At 38.4% G+C, this 15,375-nt stretch overlaps 1 protein-coding gene across 2 annotated transcripts in view; it reads left to right on the top strand.

Moving 5' to 3' along the window:
* The window catches only part of BMP2K (BMP2 inducible kinase), a 157,569-nt gene extending 149,323 nt beyond the window's left edge, over positions 1-8,246 (top strand). For both annotated transcript variants that reach the window (XM_063458811.1, XM_063458809.1), the window contains exons 15-16: positions 285-442; positions 8,109-8,246. In XM_063458811.1, the coding sequence (XP_063314881.1) occupies positions 285-442; positions 8,109-8,239 (289 nt within the window). In that variant the 3' untranslated portion in view covers positions 8,240-8,246. The remainder of the gene's footprint in view (positions 1-284; positions 443-8,108) is intronic.
* The last annotated feature ends 7,129 nt before the right edge of the window (positions 8,247-15,375 follow it).

The following is a 15,375-nucleotide window of genomic DNA, read 5'->3' as shown; positions in this document are numbered from 1 at the left end:
GATATTTATCAACTATGTATATGTTTTAAATGTACTTGCTAACTTTGACTTGCACTTCTATTGTAATATAAATCAATCAAAAGAACTATAGGAAAGTGTTATTTATTATTAATAGTAATATATTGTTTGATTTTATATTTTATTGGAAAATTATGTAAAGGCAGCAGCACTATTCCTTTAAAGTATGTTTGAGCTATGATATTTTGATCTCCTATTCATAATCTTTTGAACCATGAAAATTGCACTACTAATAATCTAGATGTTTTTATATTGCAACTCTTTAGATCTCAGCGTGTTCCAGACACAGAGACCGGTTACAACATTTCAAAGCAGAATAGCAATCCTCCAGACATGTCAGGTTGGAACCCCTTTGGAGATGACAATTTTTCCAAGTTAACTGAAGAAGAATTACTGGACAGGGAATTTGACCTTCTAAGATCAAGTAAGGGGGAGTTGAAAGCTTATTTTGCTTCTCAATAAATATGGACACAGAGCTATTTGCCAAAAAAAGTGAGCTGGCTGCAGGACCACATTTTATTATGTATTTTTGAGCGTCTGCAGGCAACATAAGGGGAGATTTATATAAGTGTTGCTAATAGAAATTGGAAAACAAAAGTGGTGTAATCACCATGGAAACAACATTTCACTTTCCTATAAGAACACTGGTACTAGAAGGACCAGAATTTCTGGGTTTGTAAAAAAAAGAAAATTAAAAAAGAAAATTAAAATAAAATAGTATTAATACCAATGAAGGCTCCATAAATATTCTTAAGGAAATTAAATATTGCCTTACGTGGTGTATGAATAACCTTTTTGAAAACCGTAAATACTAGTCCTTCTTCACAGTCAAGGTGTTGGGCTGCCCTGGACTGTGCTGTACTAGGTGGGCTGGTGTTGTTCTTCCCTCTATATAACCTTTCTATTAGAAAAACGTTTCTGAATCCCCTCTGTTGTGTCCAGTTATATTGGAGACATATTTATTTTAATGCAGATGGTAAAAAATAAAATATTCTTCAGCTATTGATAATTATATTCTACATCAAAGCTCTTACCGCACGTACATGGTGGGACTTTGGTCCTGCTTGCTTACTTATTTTTATCCATGTAATAGACCGTTGATGCTCTTTGATGACGACTGAAAAGAAAACTGGTCTTTTTCAAATTCTGTTAAAATCTGTAATGCCCACTTGGTATGTTTCTACCTGTAAGAGTATCATTTTTGTTCTCTAACATGGTAATAAACCTTTTCATTGTGTCCTTTTTTGCTTGTTGTGCTCCAGACTTGACCTATTTCTTCCCTTGATTGTGCTTAGAATTATCAAAATTTTAGAGGCACAACATTTGTGATATGGTATTGGCCTTTCTTAGATTTAAGCTCCACAAAGTTGTCTCTGTAACTGTGGGTGAGTGGGTAGGGGGTCGGTGACTTGGAAGGAACTAAAAAACTAAATTGTATGAATTAACATTGGAGAAGGAGATAAAATAAAACAAAAACAAAGAACTGTAACCTTAAAGTACAACATAGATGAGAAGTACATCACAGGCTAAGATAATTTTCAGATCAACACACAGAAGAGATGGGGGTTAACCATTGAAAAAATAGGGAAAGAACTGTGGAAAAACAGAAATTCAAATTTAAGGAGAGCTTAAAACTGGACATTTTTCTTGCATATACTTTTTTTTTTTTTAAAGCAAATTATTTTATTGACAATTATTGGTTGCTTTTTCTTTTAACCCCTTAAAATGTGAATGGTAAATTGTAGAAAAAATTTAACCGGAAAAAAAACAGTTGTTGTAGCTGCAGGAGTAACTCCTCTCTATAGCTCTTTGGATTACAGGTGTAAACATATGACTCGAGGCCTTTTATTAAATCACTGGAGACAGGGACGGCGATAAACAGAAGCAAATACTGCATTTATTAAAACATGTAAATAAACAAAAAAATGTGCCCTTTAGCTTTACACTGTGTCCCACTTCCAAGAGAAATTGACAAGACAATAGAAGGAAAAAGTTCCTCACAGTCTCGCTATTTCTATGGGATCGCCGTTAGGTAGGGAAGACTAACTGCATCCCACACCAGCTCCTAGTATGAAATAGGAAATATATTAAGGTTTTCCAGACCTCTCTGGCCTGTCCAGTCAAGACTGATATTAAGGCAGGCATCCAATAGACTAGGCCAGCCCCTAGGACCATCTGTGGCTAAGAACTCAGTCTGCCACCTTCTTCACCATACACTGTGAAAATTTCCAAAGTGGTAGCAAAAGCCTCAACTGTACTACACTTTCCCTTTGTGAGAAGTAATATCCCTATGCATTAAACTTGGCTTGCCAAACATTTGTAGAATTGAAATCAAGTTAAACCAGTTAATCTTCATATGTTAGAACCAGCATGTTATCTATAGTGCATGGTATCTATATAATATACTCAAAAAGTTAATCTCTTTCATTAATATTTTTACTGATGTTTCCTTCTTCCTGGATAACGCACTAATTTTCTCTTAATTTTTATTCTCATGAAATAAAAGCTCACCAAAATGAAAAGAAACTAGATCCAAAATTATTTACTGAAATTGCATTATTTGGTGGAATTTACTGCCATCTAGTGAAACATTTTTATATAGCAGAGAGAGCATAAAGTGCACACTTTTAGTATCTATGTACAGTGGGACCTCGTTTTACGAATTTAATGCGTTCTCCGGGACGTTTCTTATTGCGAAAAATGTGTAAACCGAAACGCGGTTTCCCATTGTAATGCATTGAAAAACCAATTAATCCGTTCTGGAGGTCAGAAAAAAGTCCAAATGAGCTGGAAAGGAAACCAACCCACAATGCAGAACACACAATAAAAGGCATGCAAACGACGAAGCTCAGCTCCCTACCTTTCCACAGCTGGAGAAATGCACCAAATAAGTTCCAAAAAGTCCCAAAACCACTGGAAACAATTTCCACAATGGCTCCAAAACTCAATGCAAAAGCCGCTCCAACACCTCCAAACTCAATGCCACGTGCTACCCAAAGGCTCCAGCATGCAGGGTGGCAGTGCTATAAACCTCCCAGGTGCAATGCATCCTGGGAAAACTTGCTTTGTATTGCGAAAATAATTTGTAAACCGAGGCATTCTTTTCAATGGATTTTGATTTGTAAACCGAAAATTATGTTAACCTAGGCGTTTGCAAACCAAGGTCCCACTGTATGTGTATCTATGCATCAACACATACATATTAAACATGAAGCTTAAAGGGTTACTTCAACCCTTTTGAATGGGAAACCTTTCTGGTGTAAAATGCCCTATTGGGGCATTTTACACCGTCCTCTTCTTGCCCTCCAACCTGCAAATAAAAGATTTTACTTACCTGGAATCCAGCATGGGGCTTCTCATAGAGTAGCCTGAGATTGGTTTGTTTTGACGGCTCAGAGAGCATGCGCGTGCTCGAGGCCTGGAGGGGAGGGAAGGTTTAGAAAAAACTACTGAGGGCAACAGAAGGGGCGGGAGGGAGCACACAGAGGAAGAAAGGGGAAGCAATCTTCCCCTTGCAAGTGCTCTGCCTGCAAGGGAGATTTCTACGTATGATGACAGCGTGCAGTGCATGCTTATGACAGAAACATAATATGCACAGAATTGACATCGGCAGCCCAGAGCAGACAGAGTTCTTGGCTGCCAGTGCCAAGTGTGCTAGGGGTGCTACTAGCCCGCAAAGACAAATTTACAAATTTCAAATCAATGAAGTGGTAATTGTTATTGGAGCAACTCTTAATTGAGATTCTTATTTTTTTATTTGTTCCATAGGAACAAATCTATACATATAATTAACACTTATCATAGGGAACAACCCACAATTTCTGAATAACATTGACGACAATAGTTAGAGAGATGATTTTCAATGGTTTCCAGTATGATGGTTCCCCTTTAAAGTGACATGGAAGAAATTAGTTACTTTGAGTTGTCAAAGGCCACGAAGTCCAAGTCTGCATGATGCAAATTGAGATTAATTAATATTTAATAGTTTTGTTATTTGTTATTATTGCTGTAAAATGAAGCTTAAGTACCCAATACACCATTATATATTGAAATTGCCCACAAGATGGCAGCAAATCACTCCAAATCTTAGACTGGTGTCTTCAAACGTTGTGGACAATAGTTTTAGTTACAGTCATTCAATCTCATATTTCCTGTGCTTAACTATGCACAAAAAAGTGACAATATTATCAGGAAGGAAGAAGCCATGAGTAAAAATCTTACTGATGGAATCAAGTGTTTTGACTATTTTTGACTGTAAAAGCTAATTTAAGCAGGACCTGAGCCATTTTCTATTCCTATACAATCGATTTGTCTTGTTGCAACTTTTTGTTTGTTAGCCCACCTAATGTACAGTTTTGCGTAATATCTAGGTGCATTATAAATCACAATAATAAAAATAATAGAGATGTACCTATACATTAGGTTCTAAGTGACTCCATTAAATATGTCTATCCAAAACGTTTTGGGCTTTATGGATGCTTTTGGCATCAAAATGGTTTATTTATTAATTAAATTCATAATTAATTCCATGTATTGCTTACATGGTCAGGACAACAAAGTCAGTCTTGGTGAAGGAGGACTGTCCTGATAGATGCTTCTTACAAAACCAACAGCAATAATAAAAAAAAGCATTTTAAGATACTGTACAAGTATAATGCAAACCTGCCATGATTATATGGTGCACTACACAAATTACCTGTTTTTTTCTTTAGCCACAGAAATAACTTTGTGCATTAGCATTATGTTTACAACTGTAGATTGTAGGAGCAAGACAAACCCATTATTGTTAATTTATTAGTATTTATAGCTGAAGTGTTTCAGCCATGAATATTTGTTTTGTAGTATCACTGTTTATTATTGAACCTGCATTGTTTCTTTACATTCCAATCCCAAGATCAGGCACTTTGTCTGTGTACTCAGAGGACACCTACATACATGATGGTTTCAAATGATAAAGTCGGGTCTACCTTACAAGCAAACCAACCTATACAATTTCCTGCCTTCCATAAAAGGCTTAGACAATGCATTTTGTGTACCTGTAATGCAGCTCCAAGACAGCCTCTTCTCTGCTACTAGGTCTGCCCCTGCTTAGGTCATCAGGCTTGATGACAATTTTGCCCAATCAACTGAGAAGCACTGTGGACTTAATGAGAAGCTTCAGTGAATATTCCATGTCCTTATGCAATGTCTGGCTCAGTTCTTACAGGGGAAGCACCATCTCGTGTCTGTCAGTGTAACAACCACTAGAGGTTTGTTTACCCCACCCAGGGAAAACAAGGCGATCAATGGTGGCACAGTCTCCCCCTATGAGCCCGTCCTCCCTGACATTGATGTATAGATGATGTATCTGCAGTCTCACTGTTTAATTCTCTGCCCTCCTCACAATGTGAGGGTTTAAAAAGGCCTCCTCCACTCCAGTCTCTGCCCTGGTGCTTGGTCAGTGTAGATGATCTCAGCCAATCCTATGTTTCCCTGTTTGATTGAAATATCCGAGTTTAGAATACAGGCACTAGAGGAATCTTACCATTGCAATGTAAACATTGTCATTCCTGCAGAATGACAATGGTTTCAGTTGCAGGGTTAAACAGACAGGGACATGGTACCCAGAACACTTCATTTAGATAAGGTGGTCTGGCTGCCTATAGAGTCACTTAAGCAGGAGATACATTCCAAATTAAACACAGTGTTCAGCAAGATAAGAAAATACATTTAGACTTTTTGTTTAAGGGAGGCTGCGGGAGTCTCAGCCAGGAGAGGTGTGGCTAGGGTTGCATAAACAAAGTAATTTGTATCCTAAATTACAGAATTTCACAGTGAGACTGCACAGGGCATGATCTATACAGGAAAAACTACTTCATTAGGCTATAGTTGTTTTTGTGCTTAGAGTGTCACTTTAATGTATACCCAAAATAAACTGCATTAATTTGTTTCACATCGAAAGTTCAATATTTTCACTTTCATTTAAGGCACTATAAAAATTTTTGTTCTTTTTTCCATTTTCCTAATACATGTTTGATAGCTGCACCACCATATTGCTTGAAAAATGTGTGTAGAACACAGACAATTATTGATATACATAGCATTTATCCAAAAATGTAGATAGTATTCTGTTATAATTTACATATAGGGGCAACTCTTTGCTTTTTTTTTTTTTTTAGTGGACAGATTAAAGAAATCTGAAACTTTTTTTTCCTCTTAACCTACACATATGATTGCAGTTTTGTCTTTAGATTATGTTTATCTTACATATTTCCTAGAACGTCCTGTTTATCATTCGTGCTATGTTTATCGGTCATATATTTGTGGGAAGTGATGCTATATGTGCCCCATTAACATTTTAGTTATCATTGCTTGCTGGCTAGAACCAATATGTATATGTTTTTCTGTGTGTGTTTGTGAGGTTTTATAATAAATAATTGATACATTTATTTTAGGCAAGGTCTTAAATTCATATTGATCAATCAATTAATCAAACCTGCGTTCTGTGAATCCACTCTATTTTTAACATTAAGCATTAATAATGAATACAAAACTATACAATGTGTAGTGTGTGTTTTATTTAAATTGGTTATATGACATATTTTACTCTGGATGCCAGCCATATCTTTGGTTTTTGTAGAGCACAAACATGTAAATGTTAAGAGGAGATTTCAGCAAATTTTGTTGCATAAAATAAAAAAATGATGGAAACAATTGTCGCAGTCTTTCTTTCACATTGAAATAATTTTGTTTTAATAATGTAAATAAGGATTAACAAAAAGATCCCCGTAAGGACATTGTCATGATTACCTTTTATTTCTGAAGCTGTGTCCTTAAGGGGATATTGAATACTTTAGTGTAAATGTTTTGGTGGACATGAAAATGAAAGCTTGGCACTTTAGACGAGTGTTGTGTGCACGCATGCTACATTCATATGAAACTGCAGGGATTAACACATTTGTATGCTTTACCCAGTGTACCCGGTAAAGCATGTCAATTAATATGAAAATTAAACTATTAAGAATTAAAAGAAAGAAAATATATAGTACAACAAATAGCTAACTTAGTTGGATAAAAGTTTGGACAAAAATTTCTGAAGTTCTGTAGCTTCTTCGGTTGAGGCAAGTTGACAAATATCTGAATCAATAGCTTTTCTGACTTTTTCCAAGTCAGCAACAAACTCCCCACAACTATCTGATGAGTAAATAATCCTAATAATGATGGACTATGGAGATATATATATATATACATATATATATCATATACATTTACAGCCTCAATTTTAATCTGATGATGTACGTGATAAATAATGACAAAAGGAACTTTTATTAGCAATTTCAAAAACGTAAATCATATTGTATGCATTCTATTCACTCACCTGAGATTTTGCAATCAATAGGATATGTTTGACAGCTTTGAATAATTTCAAGAAATATTAATATTACGTTTATTTGAGGTCAGTAAATATGATTTGTATAAAATTATTTGCAACATGAATGCAACTTGGCACTTAACAGTTTCCAGCAGGTACCCAAATTATGCACATGGCGATTGATGACCTATTGTAAAACTGTAATATAAGATATAACAATAAATTAAGCTAAACATTTTAATTAGATTTCTTCCAAGCTAAAGGGTTCTCTATTATAATGGAGTGCTGCTAGAGTAAGCAGTTTTTTGTCCCCGACCTATGGGTTAAGAACTACTTCAATATATATATATATATATATATATATATATATATATATATATATATATATAAAAATTAACCATTCAGTACATCATATATAATTTGAACAGTAAGTATCAGGGTTGCAATTTCGTTTAAACTTTCATGCTTTTAAGTTATACTAAGCAGAAAATACTAGCTTTATACTAGGACATACTGTAAAACTGTTGAAAACTAGAATTATAGTTCATGGTTAGATAATTTGATATTAGTATTATGTCATCTCGTTAGGAAATATTAACCTCTTGCAGCTTATTTATTTTTCCTTTTTTTGGCATATGTTTTCTTCCATCATTTACCAGTTGATATAATTAACTGGCATGCATGCCTCCATTTTCATTTTATTTTTGTTTTGTTCTGTTTTGCACATTTATTTACACAGAGAAAGTTGAAGAGCTCAGACCTTCTGCAAACACCATTATTGAACCTGTGTCTGAACCACAAATCCAAACTACAGAAGATGCCTTTGGTGCTGTCCCATTTGTCTCTCACTCAGGCAAGTTTTGCTCATAAACATTTAATTAATGTATGTAATACAAAATGATAGGTTGTCAACAACATGGTTGTACAGAATTGCTACATTATGCATATTTTGCTTTTTGTACACTTAAAGGGATAATAAAGTAATATTTCAATGACATTCGATTTTTTTATTTTCCCTTTTTTTAAAAAAAAATAAATTCTTTCTTTTTTTTTTGTGCATAGCATGAACAATCTTGTTTGCCCTGCCACAATAGCAGGTGCAATCAGTTATGGAAAACACATTTTAACAATTACATAGCATTAAAAAACATTGCACAATTTTTATATAAGTCAGTATAGGAGACATGTTAAAGGTTAGTCTTTCTTATATGATTAAACAGTGTGATGAAGCTTGTCACATATTATATGTAGTGTGTATTAGTAAGTAGTATGCTAGCGTCCTCAGTAACTCAATGGGAGCGGTACTATCAGGTATGTTGTGGATCACACCTGAGAGAGGAGTGTGGACCCCATGGAAGAGGGCAACACCCCATCAGGCTGTAGTATGTCACTGATCAGGTTGCTTTACCGCAATTCACAGTAGCATGAGTAAGGTGCTAATTGATTGGGCCAGAACATTAAAACAGTCTGAGATTAATTATATGGGAACAGCAGGTCTGCATACATTGACCGTCGGGAGGGTCGTGTTGCAGCTCAGGAATACATTTGTGAACTGTAGTAAACGTGCTAGGCCAAGTGTGTACCTATCAAAGTTGCTTGTGTTACAGGCATTTTTAGGAGTAGTAATGGTAGTATTAGTAGGATGAGGATATACTTGCTAGGCTGCATATAGGTGAAGTACAGTTAGCCATGGCAGCAAGTTCGCTTAGTAGTCGCGTGGAGGGCCTCAGTTGACTAGGTCTTTGCCCCATGGCACAGGACCACACCCCCCTCCCCGTAGTGGACCACAACCTGTTTCTGCAGGTGGTTTTCATGGGTCCATGACCCCAAGAGTTTACTGTGGGTGGCTATTAGCAGGGTCTGGCTTCGTTACAATATTTACAACCCTGTTACGTATAGGGGTTAACCACTTGAGTCAACTTACTTATGGTTAAATAGTAGAGGCAGGGGTGGGGTGGCTATGGGTTGTCGCTGGTCGAGTCATATAGCACATATAAACATGAGCATGACAAAGTAAACTAGGCAATCATATGACTTAGCAAAAATATGAGCATTGGGTCGTCGTTGGTCGAGTCATATAGCTTATACTAACATGTGCATGACAGGTTAAACTAGGCCATCAGATGGCTCAGCGTAAATATGAGCAGTGGGTTGTCGCTGGACGAGTCAGATTGCACATATAAACATGAGCATGACAAATTAAACTAGGCAATCATACGACTTAGCAAAAATATGAGCATTGGGTCGTCGTTGGTCAAGTCACATAGCTTATACCAACATGTGCATGACAAATTAAACTAGGCAATTATATGGCTTAGCAAGAATATGTGCATTGAGAGCAACCAGACGCCTGCTGAGGGCGTGCTTCGGAGCCTTCTTGGGTATCTGCCGCAGCCACCCCCTCTACTGGCACTGGGGATTGGGGGCATACAGATGGAGGTCATCCAGTCTAGGTGCCGTGTGTACCAGTACCTTGGTGTGCCGGGGTTTGAGATTCGAGGTCAAGGTGCCATTGTAACTATAGTATAACCAAAAAAAATGCTTAGAAAAACGGGAAACATTATGCAATGGAAACAATATGGAGAGTTAAGTTCAGTTGAGACTGTCCACCCTTCAGGTAGTTGCAAGTACATAGGAGTCCGGCGTGGATGTTTGTGGGACAAAATCAGGGGTCCCTGCTGGGTTCCACAGGTGTCGCCGTTTGGGGGTGCCATTGGGGACCTGTTGGGTCAGCGATTCTGCCGGGAGGCCCAGTTTCGGCAGCTGTGCGACACTCTCGTGCAGCTCCTGAACACTGTAGGTCGAGTCTCTGTGTGAGATAGTCAGGGTTCGCGTTGGGCGCCACTGATAGCGGACGTTATGTTGCTGTAAGAGTATGGTGAGTGGTTTCATGGAGCGTCTCCACGCCAGTGTGTTGCCGGATAGATCCGAGCAAAAGGATAGGTCCATATCTTCAAAGCGGTAGAATGCCTGCCCTTTGTTGGCGGACATTACCGCTAGTTTATCTTTAGTGCTCTGGAACTGAACAATAATGTCTCTTGGGGCCGTGGCGGGAGCCTTTGACGATCTTGGTATGCGGAATGTGCCGGTGAGCACCGCTGTTTTGGCGCCCCGTGGTGTTAGCAAGGCCGTCAATAGGCGCCGTATGAAGTATGACAGTTCCGCCTCCACTACTAACTCCAAGACCCCTCGTATTTTAATGTTGTTCCTTCTCTTGGTGTCGTCTTGGGCTGCGAGGCGTTGCTCTAGGGTCCGAGTTTGCTGTTGTATCTCCTGCACTGCTTGTTGGAGGGAGGCAATTTGCTGGGAACTTGTTTGGGTAGTATGTTCCAGCTGGTTAAGTCTGCCTGTTAGGCCCCGTAAGTCGCCCCGCAGTGCCGTCACGTCGGCTGATATTTTCTTGTGGTGATCCGCGAGGAGGTCTCTTAGGACTGCCGTGGTCACCGGAGCTGACTCAGGGTCAGTCTGCGGGGATATATTTCGGCTTGGTGGATGGTGGGTTAAGGTAGGTATCATACCCGCTTCCGTGTCGTAAGACAGGTCGTCGGAAAAATCTGAGCCGTCTTCCGCGAGGGTCGCCATATTGGGACCATGCGCGCCTTGGGCCTGCCGCCATAGATCTCCTATTGTCAGCCCTTCCCGTGGTTTGGTCGGTTTGGGTTTTTTCATCTTGCGCCCCATAAGGTCAGTGGTTGTCAGCGGTCTCCCCAGGCCTCTTTCTGTGTGTGAATTGTAGTAGATTTCGGTGGTTACAGGGCTGTATTCCTCGGAGCTCACTATATGTGCGGCCGGCTGCTTCTCTATTTTCCCTTTTTGAGCATTCAAATGTTTAACTATTGGCGGGGACTAGTACTTTGCTGCTAACTGACTCATTGACATATGGTAACATCAGGGATATAGTGGAAACCAGGGACTAATGAAAGTATTTAGGGCAGACTAGATGGGCCGAATGGTTCTTATCTGCCGTCACATTCTATGTTTCTATGAAACGACACAGGAGCATGGTGGCAGAAACAAGCATAGTCAGGCAGACAATTTCTGCAGTCAGATACTTAGACAGGAAGGAATTCGACAGATAGCTGACCAAGTACTTTACAAAGAGGACCAACAACCGGTATTATTGATAGACAGAGTTTAGTCTGCAAGTGAAATAGCAACGAGTCACTATAGCAAATTCAGAGTAACAATATCAGGAATCAAGATACACACATGAAGTATAGTTAGGAAAATGTGCAGTCACTCTCCTATTAGTTGACAATCAGACAGATAGCATAAACAGTAACAATACAAAGTAGATATCAAGCCAATCACAGCAGACAGTGTAGTCATGATTAAGTCGAAATTGCAGCAGGAAGAGGTGACACAGCGTTAGAATTATTATTATAGCGCCAACAAATTCCGCAAACAAGTAATTGTAACAAGACATGTTAAGAGTCACAGTAACATAAGGTTCTGAGGGCCCTTCTCAAACAAGCTTACATTCTAAGGGAAACAGAGTAAAATGACACAAGAGGTAAGGGTAAGATATATTTTGTGTAATGGAAAAGTAAGTTGCTAGGATAGTTGTCAATGAAGGCTTAGTTTATTAGATGACACAGTTACAGAAGAGAAGGTGGGTAAGTGAGGTATGGGGAGGGAAAGCTGTTAACAGTTTCATTGATATGCCTTATTGATTTAAATATATGAGTTCTCAGTTTTGTTTTTTTAAGGAATGGAGACTGGGTGACAGTTTAATGGAGCGGGAAAGGGAATTTCAAATGACCGTCGCAGATCTAGAGAAGTCTTGAAGGTGTGAGTCAGAGGTGCGAGTCCGAACAGAGGAAATACACAGGTCTTTGGCAGAACGCACTGGCCCGAATAGTATATTCGTGAGCATAATTAGACAGGAGATTTGTAAGCCAGATGCAGAATTTTAAATTGAGCCTTACATCTATAGATATAATATGATCGGGAAAGCGGGTGGACGGCAGACACACAGCTATCTGCCTAGTAAAATCTGGTCAAATGCAACTTTCCTAGGGAAGTGCTTTGCGATTTCTAGGGAATGGAATGTGATGTCATGCCACCCTCTTTGGTACCACTGCACCTTAAAATGTGTAACTGCCCTTCAATGTTAGAGGGAGTGGAGGGTAGTGGTGAATACCTCAGTGTTCAAGCATGCAGCATTTCATTTTATTTTATTTTTTATATTCCTAGAGAGTGACATTTTGTTTTTAGTTTATAAGTCTATATTTCTTAGTGGTGCTTGCCTCTTTAGCCTGTAGCGGAATGTTTACATTTAAATTTCACCGTGCCATACTATACAACATTCAATTTCCAAATATTAAATGTCCAGATTGAGCATAACTGCCATCAGTATGACTACCTCAAAGGATTAACACTGCCACACAAGAAATTGTCATGAGCAAGCTGAAGCATTTTCATGCTTGACCTATATCAAAGATTTATATTTTTTATTTCATTTTTTTTAATTTCTAATTTTTTTTTTTTTTTGTCAGTCTTGAAAAGACATCAGAGCTATAAATCTCTATCAATGCTGAGCAGCTGCCACTCTGGCTGTTCTCAAAGAAATCGTGCAGATTTAGGTGACATGTCTTGCTAATCCTTTGGCCTGACATGTGGCCTGTTGCTGTGAAATGATGGTGTCAGTATGTTACCAATTGAAAGACAGGGTAAATCTTGTTGATCCCGCCCCAGATGACGATACAACAGACGGGTTGTAATTACTAGTTGCAAGACATTAATCAGCTTTAATCGTATACTAGGAAAAAGAACATCAGGAACATCACATTTCCTTGAAGATTTGGATGATCTTATATGATTAAAGATGCTCCCCTGACTGGTGTTGAAGGGATGAGCAATTGTCCTTGAAATGATGCAGACGTGATTATAAGTGGGAAATCTAAGCAATCCGTTTGAAGCAGATGTTGACGTCTGCTCTGTTTTCACTTATTTTATTTTTATCATGTATTTTCAGTAGATATGAAAAGAGTGCATTGTGCTGTAAACAATATGAAGAATTCTCACAGATAAATAACAAGCACAACAATTAGTTTTATGTTGAGAGTATATAAAATAAAGCCCCTTCCTGAATTATGAACAGTATTGTAAAATAAACTGGCAAATTGTATTGCCAAAATGTAATAGCCCTTGTAGCAGTGACTGTAAGAGACCTTAAAGAGACAGGTTAGATATGAATATGAAACATCTAATATACTGTAGCATCATATAGACATTCCATTAACAAATACAGTTGTAAAAATGTAATATTAATCTCTGCATTTCACAGTTTGCATCGATCTAACAGAATCTTAGGCCTTGCTAGGATGCCCTCTTCTTTTTTGGAATTCCTTTTCCTCCTGTAGCTTTACAGCTGTAGTTGAATGAGCACTTCTTGTAAATGCAAATGGAAGTTTACATTTGTATCCAATAACGTGTGAATGCTGTTTGCATTATTTTGTTGCATGTGTGAAACCCCTTGACCTACTGACTCTACTGCAACATTTAACCTGTGGGAGAACACTACATTTCTCATAAACCTCTGCTTATTGCGGCCTTGTGGAAACACACAACTGTATAGGTGTCTTCACTCACAACAGGTCTGGGACAGTTAGCAGGGGCATACGTGATTGAAATTACTGCACAAGCCAATCAGGGACAGACTGACAGCGATCTGGGCCCCCTCAATGTCCAATACCTACACAAATACACATGGTTTATTCAATAAAGAGTGCATTACAATAAACTGAAAGCTAAATCACTCATTTTGAAAAACACACCACTATGTTACAATTTGGCTTTATTAACTTAAATGTTGCTATTCTATTTTCGGTTTACTCTTTAGTGAATACTACACTAGAGCTGATTAGCAATAAATATTGGAGGATTGACAAGGAACTGAAACATATAGGCTAATATAGCCGAGTCTATAATGTGTGATCCCCATATCAAATTTCCACAACAACCTGTTCAGTAAATAAACATACATGTGTATTTGTATGTGTACATATATTGAGTGTTTGCGTTTGAATGCAGGGTGTACATATAGTCCTGGCTTTTAAATGCAGGTGTCCTTTTGTGTGCAGTGTTGGGGTTTGAATGAAGGGTTGTTCGTGTACAATTTTACTTTTTTAATATAGAAGTGTGTTTGTATGTAATTTTGTGTTTGATTGCAGGGGTGTATTTCACTGTAATGTTGGCTTTGAAATGCGGATGCACATTTGGGTGTAGTATTGGTGTTAAAGTGAAGGTGCGTATTTGTATATAAATTTGAAGTTTGAGAGCAGGGGTGTGTTTGTATGTAATCTTTATGTTAGACTGCAGGAATTTGTTTGCATTTTGTGCTGGTGTTTGTTTGCTTGGATGTATGCACATACACACATACACTGCTAGATACTACTCAGATATACACACCCAAACACACAAATATACACGTATACACACTGACACATGCACACAAATTCATAAACACACTAAGTCATAAACATAGATACACACACAGATGCACACACTGACACATGCACAAGATAACACAGATACACACATGACATATGCACACACAGATGCACAGCTGGACACACATACACATGCACACACCTTGACACATGCACACACAGACATACAGATCCACACACTGACAAGCACACACAGAGATGCACACCCTGACACACATAAACACTGACACTTGCACATGCCCTGATACACAGATGCACACGCACACATACACACTGACTTAAAAATGCACACACATCCTGCAAGACATATACACACACCCAAACACACAGATGCACACACATAAACACTGACATATGCGCGCACACACACACACACATACACAGACGCACACCCTGACACAAAGATGCACATACATACACCTTGACACACAAATACAGGGCCGTTATTAGAGGGTCACAACCACGATGGTTGTCACTGGCCCAGCGGTCCTGGGGGGCCCGGGCTTCCTTTCCCTTTCTGCACACACACATATATTTAGAGATTATTAATAT

The sequence above is a fragment of the Pelobates fuscus genome, chromosome 6 (assembly GCF_036172605.1).
Source record: "Pelobates fuscus isolate aPelFus1 chromosome 6, aPelFus1.pri, whole genome shotgun sequence".
Taxonomy (NCBI): Eukaryota; Metazoa; Chordata; class Amphibia; order Anura; family Pelobatidae; genus Pelobates; species Pelobates fuscus.
This window is presented reverse-complemented; position numbering and strand designations above follow the sequence as displayed.